The sequence below is a fragment of the Bufo bufo genome, chromosome 10 (assembly GCF_905171765.1).
Source record: "Bufo bufo chromosome 10, aBufBuf1.1, whole genome shotgun sequence".
Lineage (NCBI taxonomy): Eukaryota > Metazoa > Chordata > Amphibia > Anura > Bufonidae > Bufo > Bufo bufo.
Window position 1 is genome coordinate 43,284,119 of NC_053398.1, and position 27,670 is coordinate 43,311,788.

Below are 27,670 nucleotides of genomic sequence, written 5' to 3' on the forward strand. Positions count from 1 at the left end.
TTACCACAAGTTTCCACGCAAATGTCCACTGCTTGACTAAAGGGCATTGTACCCGGTGGGCAGAAACATCCTTCAACTGTACGATTATTTGCTGCAATCTGAGCATTTTCTTCTGGACTGAAAGATGACAGTCATAGTTTAGATGTTTGCATAGATATGTGATGTTATCCCCATCTAGTGGTGACTGTAGACATTAATATTTCTTTTTTATAGGGGAGTTTATTAAGGCTACTTTCACACTAGCGTTGTTTAAATCCGGCGTTCAATTCCGACACCGGAACTGCCCGCCGGATCCGGAAAAATGTGTGAAAACGGATTACATTTGAATCCTGATCAAGATTTTGATCACAATGAAAAAATGTATTGGAAAAAACTTTTTTTTCACATTTTTCAGGTTTAACATGCAAAAGCCGGATCCGGTTTGACTAAACACACAGCGTTAATGGAAGTCAATGGGAAAATGACCGGATCCGGCGTTCAGTCAAAGTGTTCAGGATTTTTGGCCGGAGGTAAAAATACAACATGCTACGGTTTTCTGAAAAGCCTGATCAGTCAAAAAGACTGAACTGAAGACATCCTGATGCATCCTGAACGGATTGCTCTCCATTCAGAATGCATTAGGATAAAACTGATCAGTTCTTTTCCGGATTTGAGCCCATAGGACGGAACTCAGCGCCAGAAAAGAAAAACGCTAGTGTGAAAGTACCCTAAGACATTAATTACACCAGTGTTATAAAAAAAACTAAAACACTGAAAAAAAAAGCCAACTTTATTAACAGGCACCGACCTGTTAGTAAGGGCTCTTTCACACCTGCGTTGTTGTCTTCCGGCATAGAGTTCCGTCGTCGGGGCTCTATGCCGGAAGAATCCTGATCAGGATTATCCTAATGCATTCTGAATGGAGAGTAATCCGTTCAGGATGCATCAGGATGTCTTCAGTTCCGGTACGGAACGTTTGTTGGCCGGAGAAAATACCGCAGCATGCTGCGCTTTTTGCTCCGGCCAAAAATCCGGAACACTTGCCGCAAGGCCGGATCCGGAATTAATGCCCATTGGAAGGCATTGATCCGGATCCGGCCTTAAGCTAAACGTCGTTTCGGCGCATTGCCGGAGCCGACATTTAGCTTTTTCAGAGTGGTTACCATGGCTGCCGGGACGCTAAAGTCCTGACAGCCATGGTAAGTGTAGTGGGGAGCGGGGGAGCAGTGTACTTACCGTCCGTGCGGCTCCCCGGGCGCTCCAGAGTGACGTCAGGGCGCCCCAAGCGCATGGATCACGTGATCGCATGGATCACGTCATCCATGCGCATGGGGCGCTCTGACGTCATTCTGGAGCGCCCCGGGAGCCGCACGGACTGTAAGTATACCGCTCCCCCGCTCCCCGCTCCTACTATGGCAACCAGGACTTTAATAGCGTCCTGGGTGCCATAGTAACACTGAAAGCATTTGGAAGACGGTTCCGTCTTCAAATGCTTTCAGTACACTTGCGTTTTTCCGGATCCGGAGTGTAATTCCGGCAAGTGGAGTACACGCCGGATCCGGACAACGCAAGTGTGAAAGAGGCCTAAACATGGTGTATCTTCTGGTAGTCCATCAGCCAGAAAAGCAAATCTGACCAGCTATGAGCTGGCATAGATTTTGCACTATGGTTTACTCCAGTTTCTGGTAACAGTAAATCTCTCAAGCCACTGGAGGCCACGTCACCCCTCTTAATAAACCCCATCCAATTGGTGGTTAGACCAGAATAAAAAATGTTTAAAAAAGTTAAAAATTTTGTACAAATTTTTTTGACTAATTTAACAAGAAAACTGAAATTACTCCAAATACCCAAATACTGGCTTTCATAATTTTCTGTCTGGTGCATAGACAGTAGGAAATCTGAAAAATCTTAATAAATTTGGCGCTTCTCATGATAGCACAGGGCAAATAAAGACTGGCATTCTTAATAAATCTTAATAAATCGCCCCCTATGTGTATGTAGGTGTTTTGGAGCTCTGCATCAGAAAACGTGATAAAACAGATTCTATGAAATATTAAGAAATACATGAGCACAACATTTTTGACTTATTAAGGTTAATAAACTATAACTTGGGCTGATTTTTAGCATACACTGCACAACATAATTGTCACGAAATTGGGTGTAGTTTATGTGGCCTAAAATTCCCATTTAACACTTACGTGGTTTCACATGTTTGTGATAAAACTGGACCACAGGCTTTGTAGACTTTGGATGATGGGCAAGATAATGCTGAAATAAATGAAATCCAATAGTTTATTCCACTATGTAAATAATAATAAAAAAAAGTAGCTTAGTTTTTTTTTTTTTTTTGTGAAATGCACTGCTACAAAGTAACTTACGACATTCTGTGGCTTTAGATCTCCAGTCAATGCAAACACCTTGATCTCCACAGATGAAAGCATATTGTTGTAAACTGGTACATTCAATGTTGGAATTTGGAACATGGCAGCTATCAAACTGGCATGCTTTGTAAAAGTCATTGGGTGACAGAGTCTTGTGGCATTCCTTGAATGGTCTTTTCATTGCAAATACAAAAAGAATAAAACATTATTTGGGGCAAGTAAAAAAAATAACAATTCCAACTAATATGTGAAAAAAATATATAAAATGCTTACGCTTCCAAAAGGAGGTCGCATAGAGGTGACGGTTTGCAGGGGGTTGGAGGCACTGTGACTTTGGGGGGTCTGGTCGGTCTTAAGTGACCACATTCTGGTTTCCTTGGATCTGATACAATCCAGGCATCAGCCATAATTTCACAGTTCGATATAATAGTACCATTAGGCAACCTGCAGTCATCTGTTTTGCTGTTGGTGCAAGTACCTATAAAGGATGAATTTCTATTAATTCTAGAATTCATGATATTCCTAGTAATTGTTTTTTTCCATACAGATCAGAATATAAGAGTTTACGGTAAATTGTTAATGTGTACCTAAACTTTTATTTTATATTTAATAATTCAACAGTTTGAATGGTAACAGGAAACTGTGCAATGTATTTTATTAAAGGAAAGTATCTGCTGCTGGATTTGTTTAATTGTTTCTGCATACTATGCTGCATAACATAGCTGTTTTATGTGATAGAATATGCAGCATATTTTTGCTATGTGAGCACATGCTCACAGATTTCACCATGAAAAGCATTCTGCAGATTGCTATGTACTATGATACTGGAAACTGCAGAAGGCAAACAGTGGAAAAATTTTAACTAAACCCTACTACTTTACAAATCATTATTCAGACCACACATGGAGTACTGTGTACAGTTCTGGGCTCCAGTGAACAAGGCAGACATAGCAGAGCTGGAGAGATTATCAAAATTAGGGTTATTCACGTTAGAAAAAAGACGACTGAGGGGAGATCTAATTACTATGTATAAATATATCAGGGGTCAGTACAGAGATCTATCTCATCATCTATTTATCCCCAGGACTGTGACTGTGACGAGAGGACATCGTCTGCGTCTGGAGGAAAGAAGGTTTGTACACAAACATAGAAGAGGATTCTTTACGGTAAGAGCAGTGAGACTATGGAACTCTCTGCCTGAGGAGGTGGTGATGGTGAGTACAATAAAGGAATTCAAGAGGGGCCTGGATGTATTTCTGGAGCGTAATAATATTACAGGCTATAGCTACTAGAGAGGGGTCGTTGATCCAGGGAGTTATTCTGATTGCCTGATTGGAGTCGGGAAGGAATTTTTTATTCCCCTAAACTAAAGTGAGGAAAATTGGCTTCTACCTCACAGGGTTTTTTTTGCCTTCCTCTGGATCAACTTGCAGGATAACAGGCCGAACTGGATGGACAAATGTCTTTTTTCGGCCTTATGTTATGTACTATGTTATTGCAAAAATGTTTTTCAGCCTAAACTATGTACATTAAAGTAATAAAAAGTCCAAAGGTGTCCATGACCTTTAATAACTGTGGAAAAGTGTTACCTTTGATTACCATATATCATAGATAAACATGTAAAAATACATTATCATTCAAAACTGACTTCCAGTGGTGCAAATTTTGTGTTAAGTGCAGTCTGTACTGTGTGTTTCATGTGGTTGCATGCACAAGGCTTTACTGACTGCAAACATTTAGAAGGTGACATTAATGATGGGATTTTGTGAAACTGTAGGAATCTCAAAAGTGCATTTAGTAAGTGTCTCTAATGACACAAATAATATGACCTCTAAAATGTAACTTTATGTATTGTCCCTTTAATTCTGTTCCCTTTTATTATTACCATTCTGTGTAATGATGTGCCTTGTAAATGTAGTACCCATCCCCCATTGTGCTGATAACAACACATTCCTAAGTGATCTCAGAAACATGCATGATGCACACTGGAGGAGGGGCTGATGGGAAAAACTGTGGTCTGAAATAACAATTAATTGGGATTCCACCATGAACTTCATGCTAGATAGGATGTAAGTATTGATTTGCCCTATCTCTTGTACACCCTGGGGTGTCAGTCATGTGTTATAACTTGGTAGACCGACATGTGTTATAGCATGATTGGCCTGGATCCCTACCTCATATTTAGGCTAGTGATGATGTTTATTTACTTTTTATTACTCTTTATGTAATTTGTTTGTGTTATTGTTTATTTAATCACAATTAGTAAATATATTTATTCACTTAGCCTGCGTAAGTTTATTAATTCACGTCACGTTACACTTGTACAAATGCTACCTTGTTCGCAACAATTAAGCGGTGGATATGCAAAAGTCAACATTATGTACAATGCGTTCGTGGAATGTATCCAAGCAGAACAAGCAAAGGTTTAATATTTTAAATTATAGCAGTAAAGGAGGGAAATTGGCATAAATTATGCATTATAATACCTGATAAGAAAAACTTACCGCACTGCCCTTGTGTGTTATGTCCAAAAAGTCTATATGGCAATTTAACCGAGAAAGACAAACCATTGTATGTGATATTGGTCTCCAATTCTGGTATTTCCACAACATAATTAATGCCAGATTTATACACTTTAACTCCATATTTCTTATAAGGTAATCCAACTATTTCATCATTTATGACAACCTGTAGACAAATTACACAACAATATAACAACCAATGTATAAAAGTCTAAAATAGCCAAGGAAATCAAAGGGAACCTGTCACCATGAAAATGTGAATTAATCTACATGCAGCATGCCATAGAGCAGGAGGAGCTGAGCAGACTGATATGGAGTTTAGAAACATTTGTTTCTGTAGCATTTGTATTTTATTTAAATTCCTGCTTGTTCTGTGCTTTGAAGTCCAGAAGGCGGTCCTATCAGTGATTGACAGCTATCTCTGTATACATAGTCATAGAGGGAAGGCTATCAATCACTGATAGAACCGCCTCCTTGACTCCGAAGTTCAGAATGAGCAGAGATATAAATGTATACATTGCAAGTTTTACTGAATCTTTTCCCATAAAACAATATAACAATCTGCCCAGCTTCTGCTCTGTCACGCGCTGCCTGCAGCGGCATACTCCATGTTCTACATGACAGGTTCCCTTTAAGCAATTTGTGTTTTAGAGGAACTCTTGCAGGAAATCGCCTTATATCAGTACTGGTGGCTGACATTCAAATAACCAACTCCTTACATTAGCTGTTTAAGGTGGCAAACTGATAATGCAGCATCTTAACATTTTTGGCCAGTAATTACTAAACATTGCTTATGGATGTCTTTATCTTCTAGTTTATGGACCCATACAACAGTCGGGTGGCCGTCTCATCATCTGTTATAAATATGTTTGGTCCATCCTACCTGTAAGCTTATTGGTGTCAAGCTTTTTGCTTTAATGCGTATTATCTGCGATTCATGCTGGACAATAATATCACGAGGGCAAGAGACTCTGTCTTGTGCTCCGCAATCATAGTTATCAATGTATACTCCAAAGTTGTCAATCTTCTTGTCAATTTCTTCCACTAAGGTATAGGTGCAGTTGCCTTGGAAACTATAATAGGTCCCATCAAATGTGATATAATGGGGGTCTCCCCAGCCATTGCACACACCTAAATAAGAAAATGAAGGATAAGATTTACAGCAGTTATCAACATTTCGATTTTTTAGCATGTTATATATACACTTTTGCAGTCAGTTTCAGGAACCCTATCTCTAACCTAACTTCATGCTTTTGACACATTTTATAATTTTTCAGAGCAGAAACACTCACAATCACACTCCCAGTGCCAGCAGCAGAGGTCTTCATCTGGTACAGCTATGGGTTGAAGACCATTAGCACATGTGATCTTAGGTGGTGGTTCACACTTGAGTTCAACGATCTCTACTGTGTTGTTTTCCAGACACCTAGCCATGGTGCAGTTACACAGCATCCAGGTTTCATTATGCTGGAAAGGCAAAACACAAATGTAAGTGATAAATATAATTCAAATGAGTTTTCATGATAATGATTATTCATGATAATTCATGCCCCAGAAGTATGTCTATTACTAGACATTCCAAGAGAGTAGGCAAGTATTGTCTAGAACAATAATAGAAAGGAGCACTAATCTATTAGAACACTGAAATTCCTGAACAACTTTCAACGAGTCTAGAGAGGGAAACTAGCAAATAGACCTCCAATAATTAGTAGAATGACTCATACTAATATGAAAACAGCACAGGAGGGTTGAAATATGAGGTGCTTGCCACAAGAACCTTGGAGCTATGATGCTCCAATTAGAGTCCTTTTCAAGGTATGAGAAGAATGAAGTAGCAACAGTGCTAAGAAACTGCGGTGCCACTTTGTCTCCCTTCAGCTCCACTTGGCTTTTCCATTTGGTTGCATGGTCTCTTATTGACTATAAAGGGCTAAACATGCCTCACCCAACCTCTGATGAACCATCATCTAACAGAGGGGCTTGATGCATTTCTAACTCCCCTGCCACTTTATTTCATAAATTCACAGTAGTTGGTCCTTCACGATTCAGAGATTGATGGAAATTCCTACAGATATACCATCAATGCCTTTTAAAACGTACCTGTCATTTCAAATAAGTTTTCACAATAAACTGCTATAGGTGTGCAGATGAGTGATAACACTGTATCTGACCATCGTATGACCTGACACTTTCCCCTGCATGCTGCACCTCTAATTCTCAATTGTCAGAGCTGGTGGGTGGAAAATAGCTGTAATGATGTCTACCCATAGACTACACATATAGATAAGATATTCTTGCACAGTACTGAGCTGAATTGATGTGAATAAAGAACTTAGTGTTAAATGTCACATTTATTATTAAAGGCTGAATCATGTCTCCCTCTCTGTTTTTAAATGATGTTTACTGCTTTGCCTACTTTCCTTTCCATAGACTTCTATAAGACAATGTTTTCTAATCTTTCAGTGAGCAGGCAGCCCATTTTAGTTTTAACAAAATGCATTTATCACAAATTACAGAGAGAAAGTCAATTTAGAAAATAGGGATGAGGAAGAAAACAGCTGATCAGTCTAGTATAAGGCATTTTCTCTGATCAGCTATATTACAAAGTTTCTCATATTTACACGTAATATTTATTTATGCAGTTGTATAAAAGTACAGTGACCATTTAAAGTATGTGTTTCATCTTTCATGTTAAGTCTTCTCTCTTCCACTTTCTCTTTTTTCAATAGATAGTTCTTACTTATCATCTAGAACTTACTTTAAACTATTGCCTGAAGAAAAGGCATGTAGTAAAATAGGATACAATTGATTATTAAGATTGAGGAAATTATATAACGTCCATCCAAACTATTTTATTTGAACATTTTCCATCGTTACATTGGTATTTTGTAAAATAATATTAGAAGGGGCCCACTGACTTCATACACAGTTACTGTGAAAGAATCTAATGTGACATTTTGTTTCCACTAGAATCTATGGGACTGTAATGGCCCATCAGCTTCCCTCATAAAGACTAGAGGGAAAATGCATATATCCAGTTTTGTACATATGCTGTTTACTCACCTCACGATATGGGTCAAATGGACAACCAGGTTTTTTACTTGTTGACATGACCGTAGATGTTGTAGTTGTGGACTTTGTTGTTGATGTTGTGGTTGGCGTTGTAGTGGTAGTTGTTGTGGTGCTGGTTTGTGTTGATGTTGAAGGACTTGTTGTGGTGGATGAAGGGCAATTCCAGTGATTAACTTGTAGCTCGCATTGTTTAGTGCAAATGACTTCATAACAAGTTTCATTTACAACACCAGTAGTTATTGTTTGATCTGTAAGTTTAAAAAATATATATATATTTATTGGAAAAATATATACAGTTCAGGATTTTTTGTACCTACAAAATGAAGCATTGTCTTTTTTTAGCAGTCCATAGTTACTGGGGTTGCCTGCCTTTGCCCACTTATAGATCATTTTAAAGGTAACAGAAAAGGAGTCTAAATTTTATATGGAGAAAATTGGACATTGCACCTGAAGAGTGAGTGAAGCAGGTCTGTGAAAGTGGTTCTACAGCCGGAGCTATATAGTGACTGAAAATCATGTGCAAATTGAGATGAAACTTATATGGTTAGGCATTTTAGGAAGATGCAATATTTCTCATGGGGTGTATTTCAAACTGCATAATTTGTTCATGAATTAGAGACATTATAACTAATTAATGAAAAACCTGTCAAACCGGTATTGTGATTGGATTGATATTAAATACAGAATTTATGTAGATGACATACCTGGTGGATATGGTGTCCCATGGTACAAGCAGACACATGGTGTGGAAGACATGATGGTCGTCTCAGAAGTGGTGGTGGTTTCTGGAGTCGTTGTAACAGAACTAGTAGATGACTTTGTTGTTGTTGGACTAGTCGTAGTTGGTTCTGGAGTTGTGTATTCTGTTGTAGTCTCAGATGTAGAAGAAGGTGGGGCAGTGGTTGTAGTGGTGGAAGTAGGAGTGCTGGTGGTAGTAGGGGATGTGGTGGTGCTGACAGTTGTAGTTTCAGAAGTTGTGGTTGTTGTAGGTGATGTGGTGGTGCTAACAGTCGTAGTTTCAGAAGTTGTGGGTGTTGTAGGTGATGTGGGGGTGATAACAGTCACATTTTCAGGTGGTCGAGTAGTAGTTTCAACTGGAAGATAGGAATATAAAATACTTTCTTAAGAAACACATACGTTACTGTATAATTTGTGACAAAGCAACAATAATTTTGCAGCCATTTTGTTCTAAAATATGCCATTATGTCAGAGTATATATGTACGTCTGTCTATATTATCTGATGTTCGGTGGATTATACTGTATTGTAGCATGCAGGACAGGATGTCCACAGAACATTGCCTAGACTGGATACTATTGCATCCAATTTTCAGCTGAGGGCAGAACTAGTGATGTACAAGATTTAGGGGTTCCTTCACACACAGCAGATTTTGCTGCAGAAATTTTCTGCGACGGATAATTAGTTCCACTCACTTGAATGGGGTTTACAGAAATCCATGTGCTTGCCACCAAAATAAATCCAATTCAAATGAATTTAAATGCTGCTGTGTGTGTGAAGGCCCCCTTGCAGCTTGTGAATTTTACCAACAGTGTTCTTATCAATGACAGCAGATAGATATCTTGAAATTGTACTGTACTATATGTTATTTATGCAGTGATTAAACTTTATTTGAATAAAACCAGAAAACCACTTTAAAGGGTTTCCTTGGATCACTATGGTGTTTAACGGACCTGCTCATGTAGTTGCTTACCTAGTGTACATACATTGTTTCAGTTAGACCCTCCTGACCTGTTTTGACCATGTATACTTACCTCTCTGTTTCCATCTTGTTGGAGCACTTCCTGTTGCGTTATCCAACCAAGACCATGATGCACTTCTCCTTCCTTTGCCATAGCTCCAGCACTCCCCCTAACAACGTCCAGCTAGTTTATAGCTCCTCCCACCCAGCTAGTTACATAGACACCTCCCTATCACTGCCCCGCCCATGGACATAACCTCACAGGAAATAAGAAAGAGCGGCATGGACATGGTCATGTGACCACAGCCAACATCAGATGATTTGAGCAATAAAGGTAAAATAAATACATTACATAATTAGAGCTACCTTCATATATGATTATTTTAAGGGATGATGATGCAACTCAGAAAACCCCTTTGAGGGTATTTTCATTCTTGTCAGATACATCGTGGATTTTCTGTCACAGATTTTCCTGTGGCAAATCTGCAGAGCTGTATGGTACCAGCAAAGTGGATAAGATTTTAACAAATCTCATCCATGTGCTGTGTAAAAAATTCACATTAAATTAACATTCTGTGTGGATTTGAAATCTGCGGTATGTCAACTTATGCTGCTCATTTCCAATGTGGATTTCAGCATTTGGAGTGAAGACTGTGAAATCTGCAGCCATTTCTGCTTCAAAAACATACAGTTTTTGCCATGGTTTTTGTTGCAATTTTTGCTGTACTTCTGTGTCAAAATTCATGACATCCATGACAAGATGGTTAGTGGTTCATCCTTCAAGATGTCTGTAATGGATCCGTGTTTGGTCCATGTGTCCGTTTTTTGCCCTCCATGTGTCATCCGTATTCCATGGACACTGCTAGGCTGAAAATTAATTTCCAGAGCATCTCCTAGCAACCATCCCCAAAAACCACGGTCCAAACATCCGTGTTGTGTCAGTGGTTTTCACTGACTCATAGACTATAATGGGTGTTAGGGATTCATAATCATGGACAAAAATAGGAGTCAACATGGACCCACAGTTCATGGAAAAGCACTGATGTGTGAATACACACATTAAAGTCAATAGTTACGTGAGTGGTCCGTGGAGACCACAGACAGCGGACATCCATGATTCACTGAAGTGTGAAAGAGTCATCAGTCTGGATGAGCGATGTAAAACCCGTCCATTTTCCATTTTCACTACACAAGAATGAAGTCTGTGTGCTGGAAATATTTCCCACAGACTAAGGGCTCATACACGGTGGGTCCACAATACATGGCCACCAGCCGTCTGCACCCTGCATCACGGACCCATTCACTTGAATGGGTCTGCAATCCGGTTCTGTTTTTTTGCGGTGCGGACGGATTAGAGACCGATTCAAGTTGAATGGGTCTGGATTAGTGTTGAGCGAACTTCTGTTTTAAGTTCGGCGTCTAAAGTTCAGCTTCCGGTTAGCGGAGAATCCCGATATGGATTCCGAATTCCGTTGTGGTCCGTGATAGCGGAATCAATAATCGGCCATTATTGATTCCGCTACCACGGACCACAACGGAATTCGGAATCCATATCGGGATTCTCCGCTAACCGGAAGCCGAACTTTAGACGCCGAACTTAAAACAGAAGTTCGCTCAACAATAGTCTGGATCCATCTGCGGAATCCACACGGATGTAGCCCGTGCATTGGTGACCGCAAATTGCACGGAACTGCCAACCAACGGCCATGTGCATGAGCCCTTATTCACTTGAATGAACAAGTCTTGCACTAAAATCAGATCAAAGGAGTGCTTGGATTAATTTATCTGCAAAGACCAACAGCCTGCACAGAAAATTAGGGAAGTGAACTGACGATAATACTTTATGTCAGTGTTCAGTCCACGGACATGAATATTGCTCATCTGAAGAACCTACAAAGCTATGGGGGAGATTTATCAAACTGATGTAAAGTAGAACTGGCTTAGTTGCCCATAGCAACCAATCGGATTCCACAATTCATTTTTCACAGCTGCTTTGGAAAATGAAAGGTGGAATCTGATTGGTTGATATGGGCAACAAAACCAGTTCTACTTTCTACCATTGTGATAAATCTTCCACTATGTTCTAATTTTGGGTAATTGATAAGAATTTCAGGTTGAATTCTGTACCGAAATCTGAACACAATTCACATCCAACGCAAGCGGATGGGGTTTTTGGAAACCTATCCAGATGCTTACAACAAAAATGCACACTAAGGGCTCATGCACACGACCGTATGTATTTTACAGTCTGCAAAGCAAGGGTCCGCAAAAAATGCAGATGACGCCCATGTGCATTCAGTATTTTGATAAACGTAACAGCTGGCCTCTAATAGAACAGTCCTATTCTTGTCTGTTATGCGGAAAATAGGACATGTTCTTTTCTTTTTGCGGAGCGGACATGCGGACATACGGAAACGGAATGAACACGGAATAAGTTCAGTTTTTTTTTGCAGACCCATTAAAATGAATGGTTCCGCATACGATTCACAAAAAAAAATACGTTCGTGTGCATGAGCCCTAACTAGCGTGGATATTCGAATAGCGAATTTTTATCGCGAATATTGCCACTTCGAGAATTTGCGAATATTTAGAATATAGTGCTATATATTCGTTATATCGAATATTTGGCATTTTTTTCCATCTGAACACATGATTCCTCTCTGCTTCTTGCTTCTTGCAATAAGAAGGAAGCAATGTCAAGTTCACAACAACACTTAGTGCACCAATCTGTAATCTGTAGTCAGACCTGTTAAAATGTGAAGTTGCACGTAGTGTTAAAAAATATTCTAATCACTGCCGATTAGCGCAATCGCGAATATATTGGAGCACTTGACTCTATCTGCATATAAAGCTATTCTAATGTTCTGCCGTGCCAACTATTTTCTCCACTGTCAGGAGAAACTCATGAAACTTCTAGCAGCTTGAAAAATGTAGCCAAAGTGACCCACGCCGGTATTTTGCGTTACGAATTCGCATTACGCTATTTTTACATTGTCGATTTTTCGCATTCAATGAAATAGTCTCAAATTCTCGAATTTGCAAATATATGACAAATATTCTCCAAAATATTTGTGAAATATCGCGAATTCCAATATAGCCCCTGCCGCTCATCACTAGCCCTAACTAGTATGTTTATTCTTCTCCTGGATTTTGATTGCATAAGCTACAGATGAGACCAGTTGAATGGCAGTGGGGCTATCCTTGCATGGATCACGAGCACATCTGTGGCAGAAATCCAAAAATTATACTCAGATTCGTTATGAAAGAATCACTCTCCCTGCCTCCACTTGCCCCTCTCATCTATGTCTATAGTACAGTATATTTAGTAGGAGGTAGGGATACAGCAGATTCATAACTATTATAAGACCTGGCTCTCCACCGCCTATGTATTAAACACTTGTAAGCTTTTTTAAACTTGCACAGTCTAGGAGGGTGCACTGTGCATGTGCGGCTGCCCTATTCATTCCTATGGGAGCGGCGAAAATAGTGGAGAGGCACACTTGGCTATTTTCAGATTTCCCATTGAAATTAATGGGATGTTCACCCCGTGTGTGCAGCCATTACTCCACTCCCTTCTATGGGGCTGACAGAAATAGCCAAGCCATCACTCAGCTATTTTCAGCACTCCCTTAGGAATGAATGGATGGCGGCCGTGCATGTGCGAGCTTCGGTCTAAGTATAGATGCGGGTCCCACCTCTGCACCCTAGCGATATACCTCCAATGTCTGAGATGGCAATTCCTCTTTAACTGCTTCTTACAATCTCACGCTATTTAGTTGCATTGCCTGGCAGAATAAAACTTCATATTCACACTACTCCTGATGAGAAAAAAAGGTGTTTACTACACTCCCCAACTCCTACCTAGTGCTGGCAATAGTTTAGCATGGTTAAAAGTGCAGATGAAAGAGGGCTCCTGCGGCCTACTGACAGTTTTCTGTATTACTGTGCATAGAAAGAAAGCTATCATTCAGCAGCAGGTGGGTGGGAGCTAGTAGCCCATAGATATCAAGGACTCCAGATCGCACCTACATCATTGAGAGTTTTCCTGGCTTGGCTTACACCTAATAAATTGTGATTTTATGGAAACTACTGGAAGAAAGCAACTGAGTATAATCATGGCTTCTGTCACTACTTCATGACAGGGCAGCATAAACCGGGTTCACTTTAATTGGAGACACCTTACTAGTTGAGGTTGATGTGGATGTAATGTGTTTTTATGCAGTATTTGAGGTTTTTCTAATCATGATACAATAGTGTGAGAGTGCTGGCAACAGTGGATTCGGAAGCTGAGATTGTTCATTGTTCATGATGTCAACTCGTTTTTATAATTACCGTTATGGCCTTCGCTAGGTGGTGTGGGCAACGTCGTAGTTGGCGGTGTTCTGATTTCTACGCTGGGCGCTGTGTGAGAATAATATTAATATTGTTATATACTGTAAGACGGACTTAAAGAAGATAAAAACAACCCTCTCACAGTGATTACAATTATAATTCACATTGATCATACATAGACCCTTTACAATGCATACAGTAAAATCTGCAACAAATTTGCTACAAAATCTGTGGATTCTGTCACAGATTCACCACAGATTCAATGGCAGATTCACAACCTCATTTTCTTCACTACAAATTATGTCTAGTGTCGACATGCGCTAAAAGTATGTTAAATAGAACTTGTCTGTTTGTTATTATATAACTACATATTAGGCTTGGTCTTATGGCAGTTTTTGCAAAAATTGTGGCAAACACCTGAACTGTGATTGCAACTGATAATACGCCACAATTTATTTATTTTTAACACCGCCATATACAGCTAATAACTTTCAATGTACACCAAATGACTGATAAAAGGAGAACTCAATACAGAAATTTGGTTTAAAACACTATTTGGGTTACCACATTATGGATGGAACAGCTGCAATAAATAGAAAAATATGAAATTAACCACCTTAGCCCCCAGTGCTTAAACACCCTGAAAGACCAGGCCACTTTTTACACTTCTGACCTACACTACTTTCACCATTTATTGCTCGGTCATGCAACTTACCACCCAAATGAATTTTACCTCCTTTTCTTCTCACTAATAGAGCTTTCATTTGGTGGTATTTCATTGCTGCTGACATTTTTACTTTTTTTGTTATTAATCGAAATTTAACGATTTTTTTGCAAAAAAATGACATTTTTCACTTTCAGTTGTAAAATTTTGCAAAAAAAAACGACATCCATATATAAATTTTGCTCTAAATTTATTGTTCTACATGTCTTTGATAAAAAAAAAATGTTTGGGTAAAAAAAAAATGGTTTGGGTAAAAGTTATAGCGTTACAAACTATGGTACAAAAATGTGAATTTCCGCTTTTTGAAGCAGCTCTGACTTTCTGAGCACCTGTCATGTTTCCTGAGGTTCTACAATGCCCAGACAGTACAAACACCCCACAAATGACCCCATTTCGGAAAGTACACACCCTAAGGTATTCGCTGATGGGCATAGTGAGTTCATAGAACTTTTTATTTTTTGTCACAAGTTAGCGGAAAATGATGATTTTATTTTTTTCTTTTTTTTTTCTTACAAAGTCTCATATTCCACTAACTTGTGACAAAAAATAAAAACTTCTATGAACTCACTATGCCCATCACGAAATACCTTGGGGTCTCTTCTTTCCAAAATGGGGTCACTTGTGGGGTGGTTATACTGCCCTGGCATTCTAGGGGCCCAAATGTGTGGTAAGGAGTTTGAAATCAAATTCTGTAAAAAATGACCTGTGAAATCCGAAAGGTGCTCTTTGGAATATGGGCCCCTTTGCCCACCTAGGCTGCAAAAAAGTGTCACACATCTGGTATCTCCGTACTCAGAAGAAGGTGGGGAATGTGTTTTGGGGTGTCATTTTATATATACCCATGCTGGGTGAGAGAAATATCTTGGTCAAATGCCAACTTTGTATAAAAAAATGGGAAAAGTTGTCTTTTGCCAAGATATTTCTCTCACCCAGCATGGGTATATGTAAAATGACACCCCAAAACACATTCCCCAACTTCTCCTGAGTACGGAGATACCAGATGTGTGACACTTTTTTGCAGCCTAGGTGGGCAAAGGGGCCCATATTCCAAAGAGCACCTTTCGGATTTCACAGGTCATTTTTTACAGAATTTGATTTCAAACTCCTTACCACACATTTGGGCCCCTAGAATGCCAGGGCAGTATAACTACCCCACAAGTGACCCCATTTTGGAAAGAAGACACCCCAAGGTATTCCGTGAGGGGCATGGCAAGTTCCTAGAATTTTTTAATTTTTGTCACAAGTTAGTGGAAAATGATGATTTTTTTTATTTTATTTTTTTTCATACAAAGTCTCATATTCCACTAACTTGTGACAAAAAATAAAAACTTCCATGAACTCACTATGCCCATCAGCGAATACCTTGGGGTCTCTTCTTTCCAAAATGGGGTCACTTGTGGGGTAGTTATACTGCTTTGGCATTCTAGGGGCCCAAATGTGTGGTAAGGAGTTTGAAATCAAATTCTGTAAAAAATGACCTGTGAAATCCAAAAGGTGCTCTTTGGAATATGGGCCCCTTTGCCCACCTAGGCTGCAAAAAAGTGTCACACATCTGGTATCTCTGTATTCAGGAGAAGTTGAGGAATGTGTTTTGGGGTGTCTTTTTACATATACCCATGCTAGGTGAGATAAATATCTTGGTCAAATGCCAACTTTGTATAAAAAAAGGGGCCCATATTCCAAAGAGCACCTTTTGGATTTCACAGGTCATTTTTTACAGAATTTGATTTCAAACTCCTTACCTCACATTTGGGCCCCTAGAATGCCAGGGCAGTATAACTACCCCACAAGTGACCCCATTTTGGAAAGAAGAGACCCCAAGGTATTCGCTGATGGGCATAGTGAGTTCATAGAAGTTTTTATTTTTTGTCACAAGTTAGTGGAATATGAGACTTTGTATGAAAAAAAAAAAAAAAAAATCAGCATTTTCCACTAACTTGTGACAAAAAATAAAAAATTCTAGGAACTCGCCATGCCCCTCACGGAATACCTTGGGGTGTCTTCTTTCCAAAATGGGGTCACTTGTGGGGTAGTTATACTGCCCTGGCATTTTCCAGGGGCCCTAATGTGTGGTAAGTAGGCAAATGACCTGTGAAATCCTAAAGGTGCTCTTTGGAATATGGGCCCCTTTGCCCACCTAGGCTGCAAAAAAGTGTCACACATGTGGTATCACCGTATTCAGGAGAAGTTGGGGAATGTGTTTTGGGGTGTCATTTTACATATACCCTTGCTGGGTGAGAGAAATATCTTGACAAAAGACAACTTTTCCCATTTTTTTATACAAAGTTGGCATTTGACCAAGATATTTCTCTCACCCAGCATGGGTATATGTAAAATGACACCCCAAAACACATTCCCCAACTTCTCCTGAGTACGGCGATACCAGATGTGTGACACTTTTTTGCAGCCTAGATGCGCAAAGGTGCCCAAATTCCTTTTAGGAGGGCATTTTTAGACATTTGGATACCAGACTTCTTCTCACGCTTTGGGGCCCCTAGAATGCCAGGGCAGTATAAATACCCCACATGTGACCCCATTTTGGAAAGAAGACACCCCAAGGTATTCAATGAGGGGCATGGCGAGTTCATAGAAATTTTTTTTTTGGCACAAGTTAGCGGAAATTGATATTTTTAATTTTTTTCTCACAAAGTCTCCCGTTCCGCTAACTTGGGACAAAAATTTCAATCTTTCATGGACTCAATATGCCCCTCACGGAATACCTGGGGGTGTCTTCTTTCCGAAATGGGGTCACATGTGGGGTATTTATACTGCCCTGGCATTCTAGGGGCCCTAAAGCGTGAGAAGAAGTCTGGAATATAAATGTCTAAAAATTTTTACGCATTTGGATTCCGTGAGGGGTATGGTGAGTTCATGTGAGATTTTATTTTTTGACACAAGTTAGTGGAATATGAGACTTTGTAAGAAAAAAAAAATAATAATTCCGCTAACTTGGGCCAAAAAAATGTCTGGAGCCTTACAGAGGGGTGATCAATGACAGGGGGGGTGATCAATGACAGGGGGAGTGATCAATGACAGGGGGGGTGATCAATGACAGGGGGGGTGATCAATGACAGGGAAGTGATCAGAGAGTCTATATGGGGTGATCACCACAGTCATTGATCATGCCCCTGTAAGGCTTCATTCAGACGTCCGTATGCGTTTTGCGGATCCGATCCATCTATCAGTGGATCCGTAAAAATCATGCGGACGTCTGAATGGAGCTTTACAGGGGGGTAATCAATGACAGGGGGGGTAATCAATGACAGGGGGGTGATCAGGGAGTCTATTTGGGGTGATCACCACAGTCATTGATCACGCCCCTGTAAGGCTTCATTCAGACGTCCGGATGCGTTTTGCGGATCCGATCCATCTATCAGTGCATCCGTAAAAATCATGCAGACATCTGAATGGAGCTTTACAGGGGGTTGATCAATGACAGGGGTGTAATCAATGACAGGGGGGTGATCAGGGAGTCTATATGGGGTGATAACCACAGTCATTGATCATGCCCCTGTAAGGCTTCATTCAGACGTCCGGATGCGTTTTGCGGATCCGATCCATCTATCAGTGCATCCGTAAAAATCATGCGGACATCTGAATGGAGCTTTACAGGGGGGTGATCAGGGAGTCTATATGGGGTGATCACCACAGTCATTGATCACGCCCCTGTAAGGCTTCATTCAGACGTCCGGATGCGTTTTGCGGATCCGATCCATCTATCAGTGGATCCGTAAAAATCATGCGGACGTCTGAATGGAGCTTTACAGGGGGTTGATCAATGACAGGGGGGTAATCAATGACAGGGGGGTGATCAGGGAGTCTATATGGGGTGATCACCACAGTCATTGATCACGCCCCTGTAAGGCTTCATTCAGACGTCCGGATGCGTTTTGCGGATCCGATCCATCTATCAGTGGATCCGTAAAAATCATGCGGACATCTGAATGGAGCTTTACAGGGGGGTGATCAATGACAGGGGGGTGATCAATGACAGGGGGGAAATCAATGACAGGGGGGTGATCAGGGAGTCTATATGGGGTGATCAGGGGTGATCAGGGGCTAATAAGGGGTTAATAAGTGACGGGGGGGGGGTGTAGTGTAGTGTAGTGGTGCTTGGTGCTACTTTACTGAGCTACCTGTGTCCTCTGGTGGTCGATCCAAACAAAGGGGACCACCAGAGGACCAGGTAGCAGGTATATTAGACGCTGTTATCAAAACAGCGTCTAATATACCTGTTAGGGGTTAAAAAAAACACATCTCCAGCCTGCCAGCGAACGATCGCCGCTGGCAGGCTGGAGATCAACTCTCTTACCTTCCGTTCCTGTGAGCGCGCGCGCCTGTGTGCGCGCGTTCACAGGAAATCTCGCGTCTCGCGAGATGACGCGTATATGCGTCCAGGCGGAATGAATCAACCACCTCCAGGACGCGTCTGTGCGTACAGCGGTCCGGAGCGCATTCATTTTTAATTGTTCTACTTACTTGGAGTTCTGGTCGTTATAGTAGTTGTAGTGATGGTTGTTGGTGATATAGTTGTCGTCTCAGTGGTGGTGGTTGTTGGTGTTGTAGTTGTAGTTGTAGTAGTTGTATGGGCTGTAGTTGGGCAATAGTCAGGTAAAGGTCGGCAGCAGTACACACTGATCTCATAGTTGTAGCACACTGGCTTGTATCCTATAAGATCTTTGTTGTTACAGATGAGCCCAATGGAGACATCACAGGTCACCATCTGTCCCAACTGGTATAATGGCCTATCTGGGTATTTCGTTGCTCTGCAGGAAATGTTCTCTGGTTTCATTTCACCCTCACACACTTCAAATCCAGCATTCTCGATGTTCTCATATGTCTCAAAATCTCCTCCATTGGGTTCATATTTAGGAGTACTCACATCAAACCATTGTGACCACTTGCAAACAGGATCACAGTTAGGAGTTGCTAGATAAAACAGAAGTAAAATACATAACATTAACCAAGTAGACTCGCTTAATATGAGTTCTAGAGAACAAATTAGTCTGGGCTGACACAATGCGTCTTCCAGTTGTGGCCGACACACTGCAACCTACAGTTGGTACACAATTTTGGTGGGAATACTTCAACTTTAAAATCCTGTGATCATTGGGAGGGCCTTAAAGTTAAGCATAAAAAGGGTTTTCCGAGATTTTAATAATGATGACCTTTCAGCGTACATTGTATGTCAGCTGTGTCTGGTATAGCAATCACCCCACTCACTTCTATGTGGCTGAACTGTGTGTAGGCCACATGACAGATGAACATGCCGTCACTGGCTTAGGAAATGCTGCGAGAAGGCCAGCGCTCACAGGAGCGCCGTTGCCTTCTCAAACAGCTGTTTGGTGGGGACCCTGGTTGTAAGACCCCCACCAATAAGATACTGATAACCTATCCAGAGGATAGTTCATCAGTATCAAAATCACCGAAACCCCATTTTACTGTGTATAGGCTACTAACAAGGATGAACAAATATCACGGGCCTTCAATCTTGAATTCCCCTTTCCCCTGGTTCTTATGTGGAAGTTTTTAGAAAACATTATACTTTTGTTATTTTCAATCCATTTCTACTTTTGTCTTTATATTGGTTTCTGCATGCAATTTTTATAGCCAATATCAGTAGTGGATTATAAAATGAGAGATAGTATAAAGAACAGATACGACTTCTCTTCTTTTTAATTCATTCCTGATTTTGGTTTCCAAAACTACATGCTGAAACCTGACAGTGCGGTCATACTCTCTTAGATACCTTTGTGCAGCATGACAAGGGGGAAAAAATCAAAATGGCCACATGATTTTTCAGCAATTGTGCAGTAGTTTTACCCTCAAAACCACCTGACTATTAACATAACTATTAATGGGCATGCAGTTTGGTGGGTTAAACTGTGGTATGGCTGTAAAAATCATGTACTCATTATCAACCTTTAACCGCACCGACCAGGAATGGGCATCACATGCTTCTGGCCAACACTACGTGTGCCCGTAACCTCACCACTCCTGCTGATCTAATAAACCAGTAGTATACGTGGAGGAACCACTGGCACTTGCTCTCCCCATTTTACAGGTCTCATGGCACCACCAACATGACTTTTTTTCAATGACAGATGAATGCCAAAAGAAAGAAAAGAAAGGAGCACTTCCTTTGCAGGACTATAAAACAAGGGGAGTAATGCAGGTATGGGTAAACAGTAATACATTTATAGGGTGATGTGCTGCGGGCATGACAGATATACAAGCATGGTACAAATTCTCTGGACTTCTGGCCTGGATCCCAACCAACATAAACGACAGTATCTGTGGCCGGTAGTAGTAGTGGAGAGAATATCACCAATATAGGATTGGTGCTATACTGTCCTCAGGGGTAGAAAGGCTAATCCCATGTAGTTATTTCTAGTTTCAGTTTAATAGGGCATCGAAACAATACATTTCAAAGGTGAAAAGCCATCTTCATTGGGCTCAATCCCAGATGAAAAAGGTTGTTCACATTCAAAATGTGTACTTTTGATGCAGTAATAAACGAAAACTAGAAGTAGCTATACTGGATTTACTGTTCAATCCGTGAGGACATTACCAGGATGTTAATTCTCTTTTTGCTGATATTGTCTCCATTACTGAATAAAAACTACACTTCCTGGAATGTGGTCTGGTGTCTACCTCTTGGTGACGCTGGAAACAGAGGAAATGCCTGCTCAGCCAATTACTAAGACAAGTCACCACTGCACTAAGATCAGTTTTATTTAATTTTTTTATTTAAATTATTCTGCGGTTTTTAAAAATAATTATCATCTTACAGATAAGCCTTTCGAACTGGCTTTTTTTACCACCAATATTTATGGCATATCCACAGAATATGCCATAAAGATCTTATACTTGGGGTTACCACCTTTGCAACACCACCAACGAATAAGATTCACTCTATACCACACATTTGAAAAAAGGACCAAAAAAACAGTACTGTGGTTTAAAACTATTTGGGTTACTTGGTTCTAAATAAAACTGTAGAAATAAATCTAATACTAATTAAATAAATATGCACTAAAGATATATGGTTCCTTGTTTCATTCTTACTTGAAGATGCGGCCACTGATGTAGTTGTAGCAGTCAAAGTGGTTGATGTTGGAGATTCTGGAGTAGTTGTGATGACAGAAGTAGTTGTACTCTCAGTGGTGGTGGTTGTTGGTGAAGTAGTTGTAGTCTCAGAGGTGGTGGTTGTTGGAGATGAAGTTGTAGTCTCAGAGGTAGTTGTTGTTGGTGAAAGAGTTGTAGTCTCAGAGGTGGTGGTTGTTGGTGAAGTAGTTGTAGTCTCAGAGGTGGTGGTTGTTGGTGAAGTAGTTGTAGTCTCAGAGGTGGTGGTTGTTGGTGAAGTAGTAGTCTCAGATGTGGTTGTTGGTGATGTAGTTGTTGTAGTTGTTGTATAAGTTGTAGTTGGGCAATAGTCAGGTAAAGGCCGGCAGCAGTACACACTGATCTCATAGTTGTAGCACACTGGCTTGTATCCTATAAGATCGTTATTGTTACAGATGAGCCCAATGGAGACATCACAGGTCACCATCTGTCCCAACTGGTATAATGGCCTATCTGGGTATTTCGTTGCTCTGCAGGAAATGTTCTCTGGTTTCATATCACCCTCACACACTTCAAATCCAGCATTCTTGATGTTCTCATATGTCTCAAAATCTCCTCCATTGGGTTCATATTTAGGAGTACTCACATCAAACCATTGTGACCACTTGCAAACAGGATCACAGTTAGGAGTTGCTAGATAAAACAGAAGTAAAATACATAACATTAACCAAGTAGACTCACTTAATATGAGTTCTAGAGAACAAATTAGTCTGGGCTGACACAATGCGGCTTCCAGTTGTGGCCGACACACTGCAACCTACAGTTGGTACACAATTTTGGTGGGAATACTTCAACTTCAAAATCCTGTGATCATTGGCAGCTGAGGAAGGGCCTTAAAGTTAAGCATAAAAAGGGTTTCCCGAGATTTTAATACTGATGACCTTTCACCGTACATTGTATGTCAGCTGTGTCTGGTATAGCACTCAGCCCCACTCACTTCTATGTGGCTGAACTGTGTGTAGGCCACATGACAGATGAACATGCCGTCACTGGCTTAGGAAATGTTCCGAGAAGGCCAGCGCTCACAGGAGCGCCTTTGCCTTCTCAAACAGCTGTTTGGTGGGGACCCTGGTTGTTAGACCCCCACCAATAAGATACTGATAACCTATCCAGAGAATAGTTCATCAGTATTAAAATCACCGAAACCCCATTTTACTGTGTATAGGCTACTAACAGGGATGAACAAATATCACAGGCCTTCAATCTTGAATTCCCCTTTCCCCTGGTTCTTATGTGGAAGTATTTAGAAAACATTATACTTTTGTTATTTTCAATCCATTTCTACTTTTGTCTTTATATTGGTTTCTGCATGCAATTTTTAAAGTCAATATCAGTAGTAGATTATAAAATGAGAGATAGTATAAAGAACAGATACGACTTCTCTTCTTTTTGATTAATTCCTGATTTTGGTTTCCAAAACTGCATGCTGAAACCTGACAGTGCGGTCATACTCTCTTAGATACCTTTGTGCAGCATGACAAGGGGAAAAAAATCAAAATGGCCACATGATTTTTCAGCAATTGTGCAGTAGTTTTACCCTCAAAACCACCTGACTATTAACATAACTTTTAATAAGCATGCAGTTTGGTGGGTTAAACTGTGGTATGGCTGTAAAAATCATGTACTCATTATCAATCTTTAAACCGCACCCACCAGGAATGGGCATCACATCACTACGTGTGCCCGTAACCTCACCACTCCTGCTGATCTAATAAACCAGTAGTATACGTGGAGGAACCACTGGCACTTGCTCTGCCCATTTTACAGGTCTCATGGCACCACCAACATGACTTTTTTCAATGACAGATGAATGCCAAAATAAAGAAAAGAAAGGAGCACTTCATGTGCAGGACTATAAAACAAGGGGAGTAATGCAGGTATGGGTAAACAGTAATACAATAACAGGGTGATGTGCTGCGGGCATGACAGATATACAAACATGGTACAAATTATCTGGACTTCTGGCCTGGATCCCAACCAGCATAAACGACAGTATCTGTGGCCGGTAGTAGTAGTGGAGAGAATATCACCAATATAGGATTGGTGCTATACTGTCCTCAGGGGTAGAAAGGCTAATCCCATGTAGTTATTTCTAGTTTCAGTTTATTAGGGAATCAAAACAATACATTTCAAAGGTGAAAACCCATCTTTATTGGGCTCAATCCCAGATGAAAAAGGTTGTTCACATTCAAAATGTGTACTTTTGATGCAGTAATAAACAAAAACTAGAAGTAGCTATACTGGATTTACTGTTCAATCCGTGAGGACATTACCAGGATGTTGATTCTCTTTTTGCTGATATTGTCTCCATTACTGAATAAAAACTACACTTCCTGGAATGTGGTCTGGTGTCTACCTCTTGGTGACGCTGGAAATGCCTGCTCAGCCAATTGCTAAGACAAGTCACCACTGCACTAAGATCAGTTTTATTTATTTTTAAAATATTATTGTGAGGTTTTTAAAAATAATTATAATCTTACAGATAAGCCTTTTCAAAAGGGCTTTTTCACCACCAATATTTATGGCATATCCACAGAATATGCTATAAAGATCTTATACTTGGGGTTACCACCTTTGGAACACCACCAACTAATAATGTTCACTCTATACCACACATTTGAAAAAAGGACAAAAAAAATAATACTGTGGTTTAAAACTATTTGGGTTTCTTGGTTATAAATAATACTATAGAAAAATATCTAATACTAATTATATAAATATGCACTAAAGATATATGGTTCCTTGTTTCATTCTTACTTGAAGATGCGGTCATTGATGTAGTTGTAGCAGTTGAAGTGGTTGATGTTGTAGGTTCTGGAGTACTTGTGATGACAGAAGTAGTTGTAGTCTCAGAGGTGGTGGTTGTTGGTGATGTAGTTGTAGTCTCAGAGGTGGTGGTTGTTGGTGATGGAGTTGTAGTTTCAGAGGTGGTGGTTGTTGGTGATGTAGTTGTCGTCTCAGAGGTGGTGGTTGTTGGTGATGGAGTTGTAGTTTCAGAGGTGGTGGTTGTTGGTGATGTAGTTGTAGTCTCAGAGGTGGTGGTTGTTGGTGATGTAGTTGTAGTCTCAGAGGTGGTGGTTGTGGGTGATGGAGTTGTAGTTTCAGAGGTGGTGGTGGTTGTTGGTGATGTAGTTGTCGTCTCAGTGGTGGTGGTTGTTGGTGATGTAGTTGTCGTCTCAGTGGTGGTGGTTATTGGTGATGTAGTTGTAGTCTCAGAGGTGGTGGTTGTTGGTGATGTAGTTGTAGTAGTGGTTTTAGAGGTTGTAGTAAAGCATTCTTCAGGTAAAGGTCGGCAGCAGTACACACTGATCTCATAGTTGTAGCACACAGGCATGAACCCTGTTTGATCTTTGTTGTAACAGATTAGGCCAGTGGAGACATCACAGGTCAATGTCTGTCCCAGCTGGTCTAGTGTCATATCTGGGAATTTCTGTGCTCTGCAGGAAATGTTTTCTGGTCTCATATCACCCTCACACACTTGATATCCAGCATTTGTGATGTTCTTATAGGTCTCAAAATCTCCTCCATTGGGTTCATATTTAGGATAACTCACATCAAACCATGGTGACCATGTGCAGGAAGGATCACAGTTAGGAGTTACTAGATAAAATAGAAATAAAATACATAACATTAACCAAATACACTCACTTAATATAAGCTCTAGAGAACAAATTAGTGTGGGTGGACACAATGCGGCTGCCAGTTGTGGCCGACACACTGCAACCTACAGTTGGTACACAATTTTGGTGGGAATATTTCAACTTCAACTTTAAAATCCTGTGGTCATTGGCAGCTGTGGGAGGGCCTTAAAGAGTAACAACATTTTTGTTAACATGTCCCTAATGCCCTAATACATTTTTTTGTAATATACTTTATTAATGTATTATGTATTTTTAATAGACCCTTCCAAAGCACACTTTTCCCTGTGCGCTTAAAATGGACTTTTCTGTACACCGCTGACTTCTCAGTAGTGTATAGAGTTGACACTCCATCAATGGGGCCACAGCGCAGGGCCTACGGGCAGGAGCACACATTGCAGCTCCTGTCTGTGCCCCCCAGAGGTTTACTAAATGCTGGCATAGCACATGGGTACCCTATAACCACGTGCTATGCCAGGATTAGATGAGCGGACTGGGCTCCTGCCTGTGCCTGCTTCGCTAAGCTAAAAGTCCTTACCTTAGTAAAGCAGGCAAAGGCAGGAGCCGCTCCACTCATCTAATCCTGGCATAGCACAAGGTTACAGGGCACCCTTGTGCTATTCTAGCAATAAACCTCCGGGGGAGAACGGGCAGGAGCAGCAATGTGTGCTGTGGCCCCATTGAGAAACTGTAAACTCCGTACACCGCTGACTAGTTCCACAGAGAAAGGTGCGCCTTGGGTGGGGGGGGGGGGGTTAGTCTATTAAAAATAATACAAAATGCATTAATAAAGTACATTACAATAACTGTTATTAGGGCATTAGGGACATGTTAACAAAAATGTATTGAAAAGTTTACTTATTTTTTAAAGTTAAGCGTAAAACTGGTTTTCTGTGCATGGTATAGCGCTGAGCCCCATTCACTTCTTTAGGGCTGAACTGCGTCTAGGCCACGTGACACATGAACGTGCCATCACTGACTAAGAAAAAGCACAGGAGCGCCGTTGCCTTCTCAAACAGCTGTTTGGTGGGGTCCCTGGTGTCAGACCCTGACCAATAAGATACTGATAACCTATCCAGAGGATAGTTCATCAGTATTAAAATCACGGAAACACCATTTTACTGTGTATAGGTTACTAGCAGGCTACAGGACTTCATTCTTGAATTCCCCTTTCCCCTGGTTCTTCTCACACAATGGGGAAGTATTTAGAAAACATTATACTTTTGTTATTTTCAATCCATTTCTACTTTTGTCTTTATATTTGTTTCCACGTGCAACTTTTGAAGCCAATATCAGGAGTGGATTATAAAAGGAGAGAAAATATAAAGAACAGATACGACTTCTCTTCTTTTTAATTTACTCTTCATGTTGGTTTCCAAAACTCTCTTAGATACCTTTGTGCAGCATGCCGAGGAAAAAAAAAAAATCAAATTGGCCACTCAATTTTGCATCAATTTTACCCTCAAAACCACCTGATTATTAACATAACTTTGAATAGGCATGTGGTTTGGTGGGTTAAACAGTGGTATTGCTGTAGAAATCATGTACTCATTATCAATCTTTAAACCGCACCGACCAGGAATGGGCATCACATGCTTCTGGCCAACACTATATGTGCCCGCAACCTCACCACTGCTGCTGATCTAATAAACTAGTAGTATATGTGGAGGAACCACTGGCACTTGCTCTGCCCATTTTACAGGTCTCATGGCACCACCAACATAATTTTTTTTCAATGACAGATGAATGCCAAAATAAAGAAAAGAAAGGAGCACTTCATGTGCAGGACTATAAAACAAGGGGAGTAATGCAGGTATGGGTAAACAGTAATGCATTAACAGGGTGATGTGCTGCGGGCATGACACATATACAAGCATGGTACAAATTCTCTGGACTTCTGGCCTGGATCCCAACCAGCATAAACTACAGTAACTGTGGCCGGTAGTAGAAGTGGAGAAAATATCACCAATATAGGATTGGTGCTATACTGTCCTCAGGGGTAGAAAGGCTAATCCCATGTAGTTATTTCTAGTTTCAGTTTATTAGGGCATCAAATCAACACATTTCAAAGGTGAAAACCCATCTTTATTGGGCTCAATCCCAGATGAAGAAGGTTGTTCAGATTCAAGAAGGTTGTTCAGAATCAAAATGTGTACTTTTGATGCAGTAATAAACGAAAACTAGAAGTAGCTATACTGG

General features: G+C 40.5%; 1 protein-coding gene across 1 annotated transcript in view; it reads right to left on the reverse strand.

Annotated features, from left to right (window-relative positions):
* LOC120980024 (mucin-2-like) overlaps window positions 1–27,670 on the reverse strand; it is a 112,518-nt gene that overhangs the window by 9,487 nt on the left and 75,361 nt on the right. Inside the window, exons 42-54 of the mRNA XM_040408889.1 lie at window positions 24,591–25,433; window positions 21,777–22,466; window positions 19,188–19,637; window positions 13,985–14,053; window positions 8,659–8,802; window positions 7,946–8,202; window positions 6,175–6,349; window positions 5,766–6,013; window positions 4,865–5,048; window positions 2,634–2,838; window positions 2,358–2,533; window positions 2,178–2,247; window positions 5–117 (exon numbers count right to left, since the gene is read on the reverse strand). Coding sequence (XP_040264823.1) covers window positions 5–117; window positions 2,178–2,247; window positions 2,358–2,533; window positions 2,634–2,838; window positions 4,865–5,048; window positions 5,766–6,013; window positions 6,175–6,349; window positions 7,946–8,202; window positions 8,659–8,802; window positions 13,985–14,053; window positions 19,188–19,637; window positions 21,777–22,466; window positions 24,591–25,433 — 3,624 coding nt within the window. The remainder of the gene's footprint in view (window positions 1–4; window positions 118–2,177; window positions 2,248–2,357; window positions 2,534–2,633; window positions 2,839–4,864; window positions 5,049–5,765; window positions 6,014–6,174; window positions 6,350–7,945; window positions 8,203–8,658; window positions 8,803–13,984; window positions 14,054–19,187; window positions 19,638–21,776; window positions 22,467–24,590; window positions 25,434–27,670) is intronic.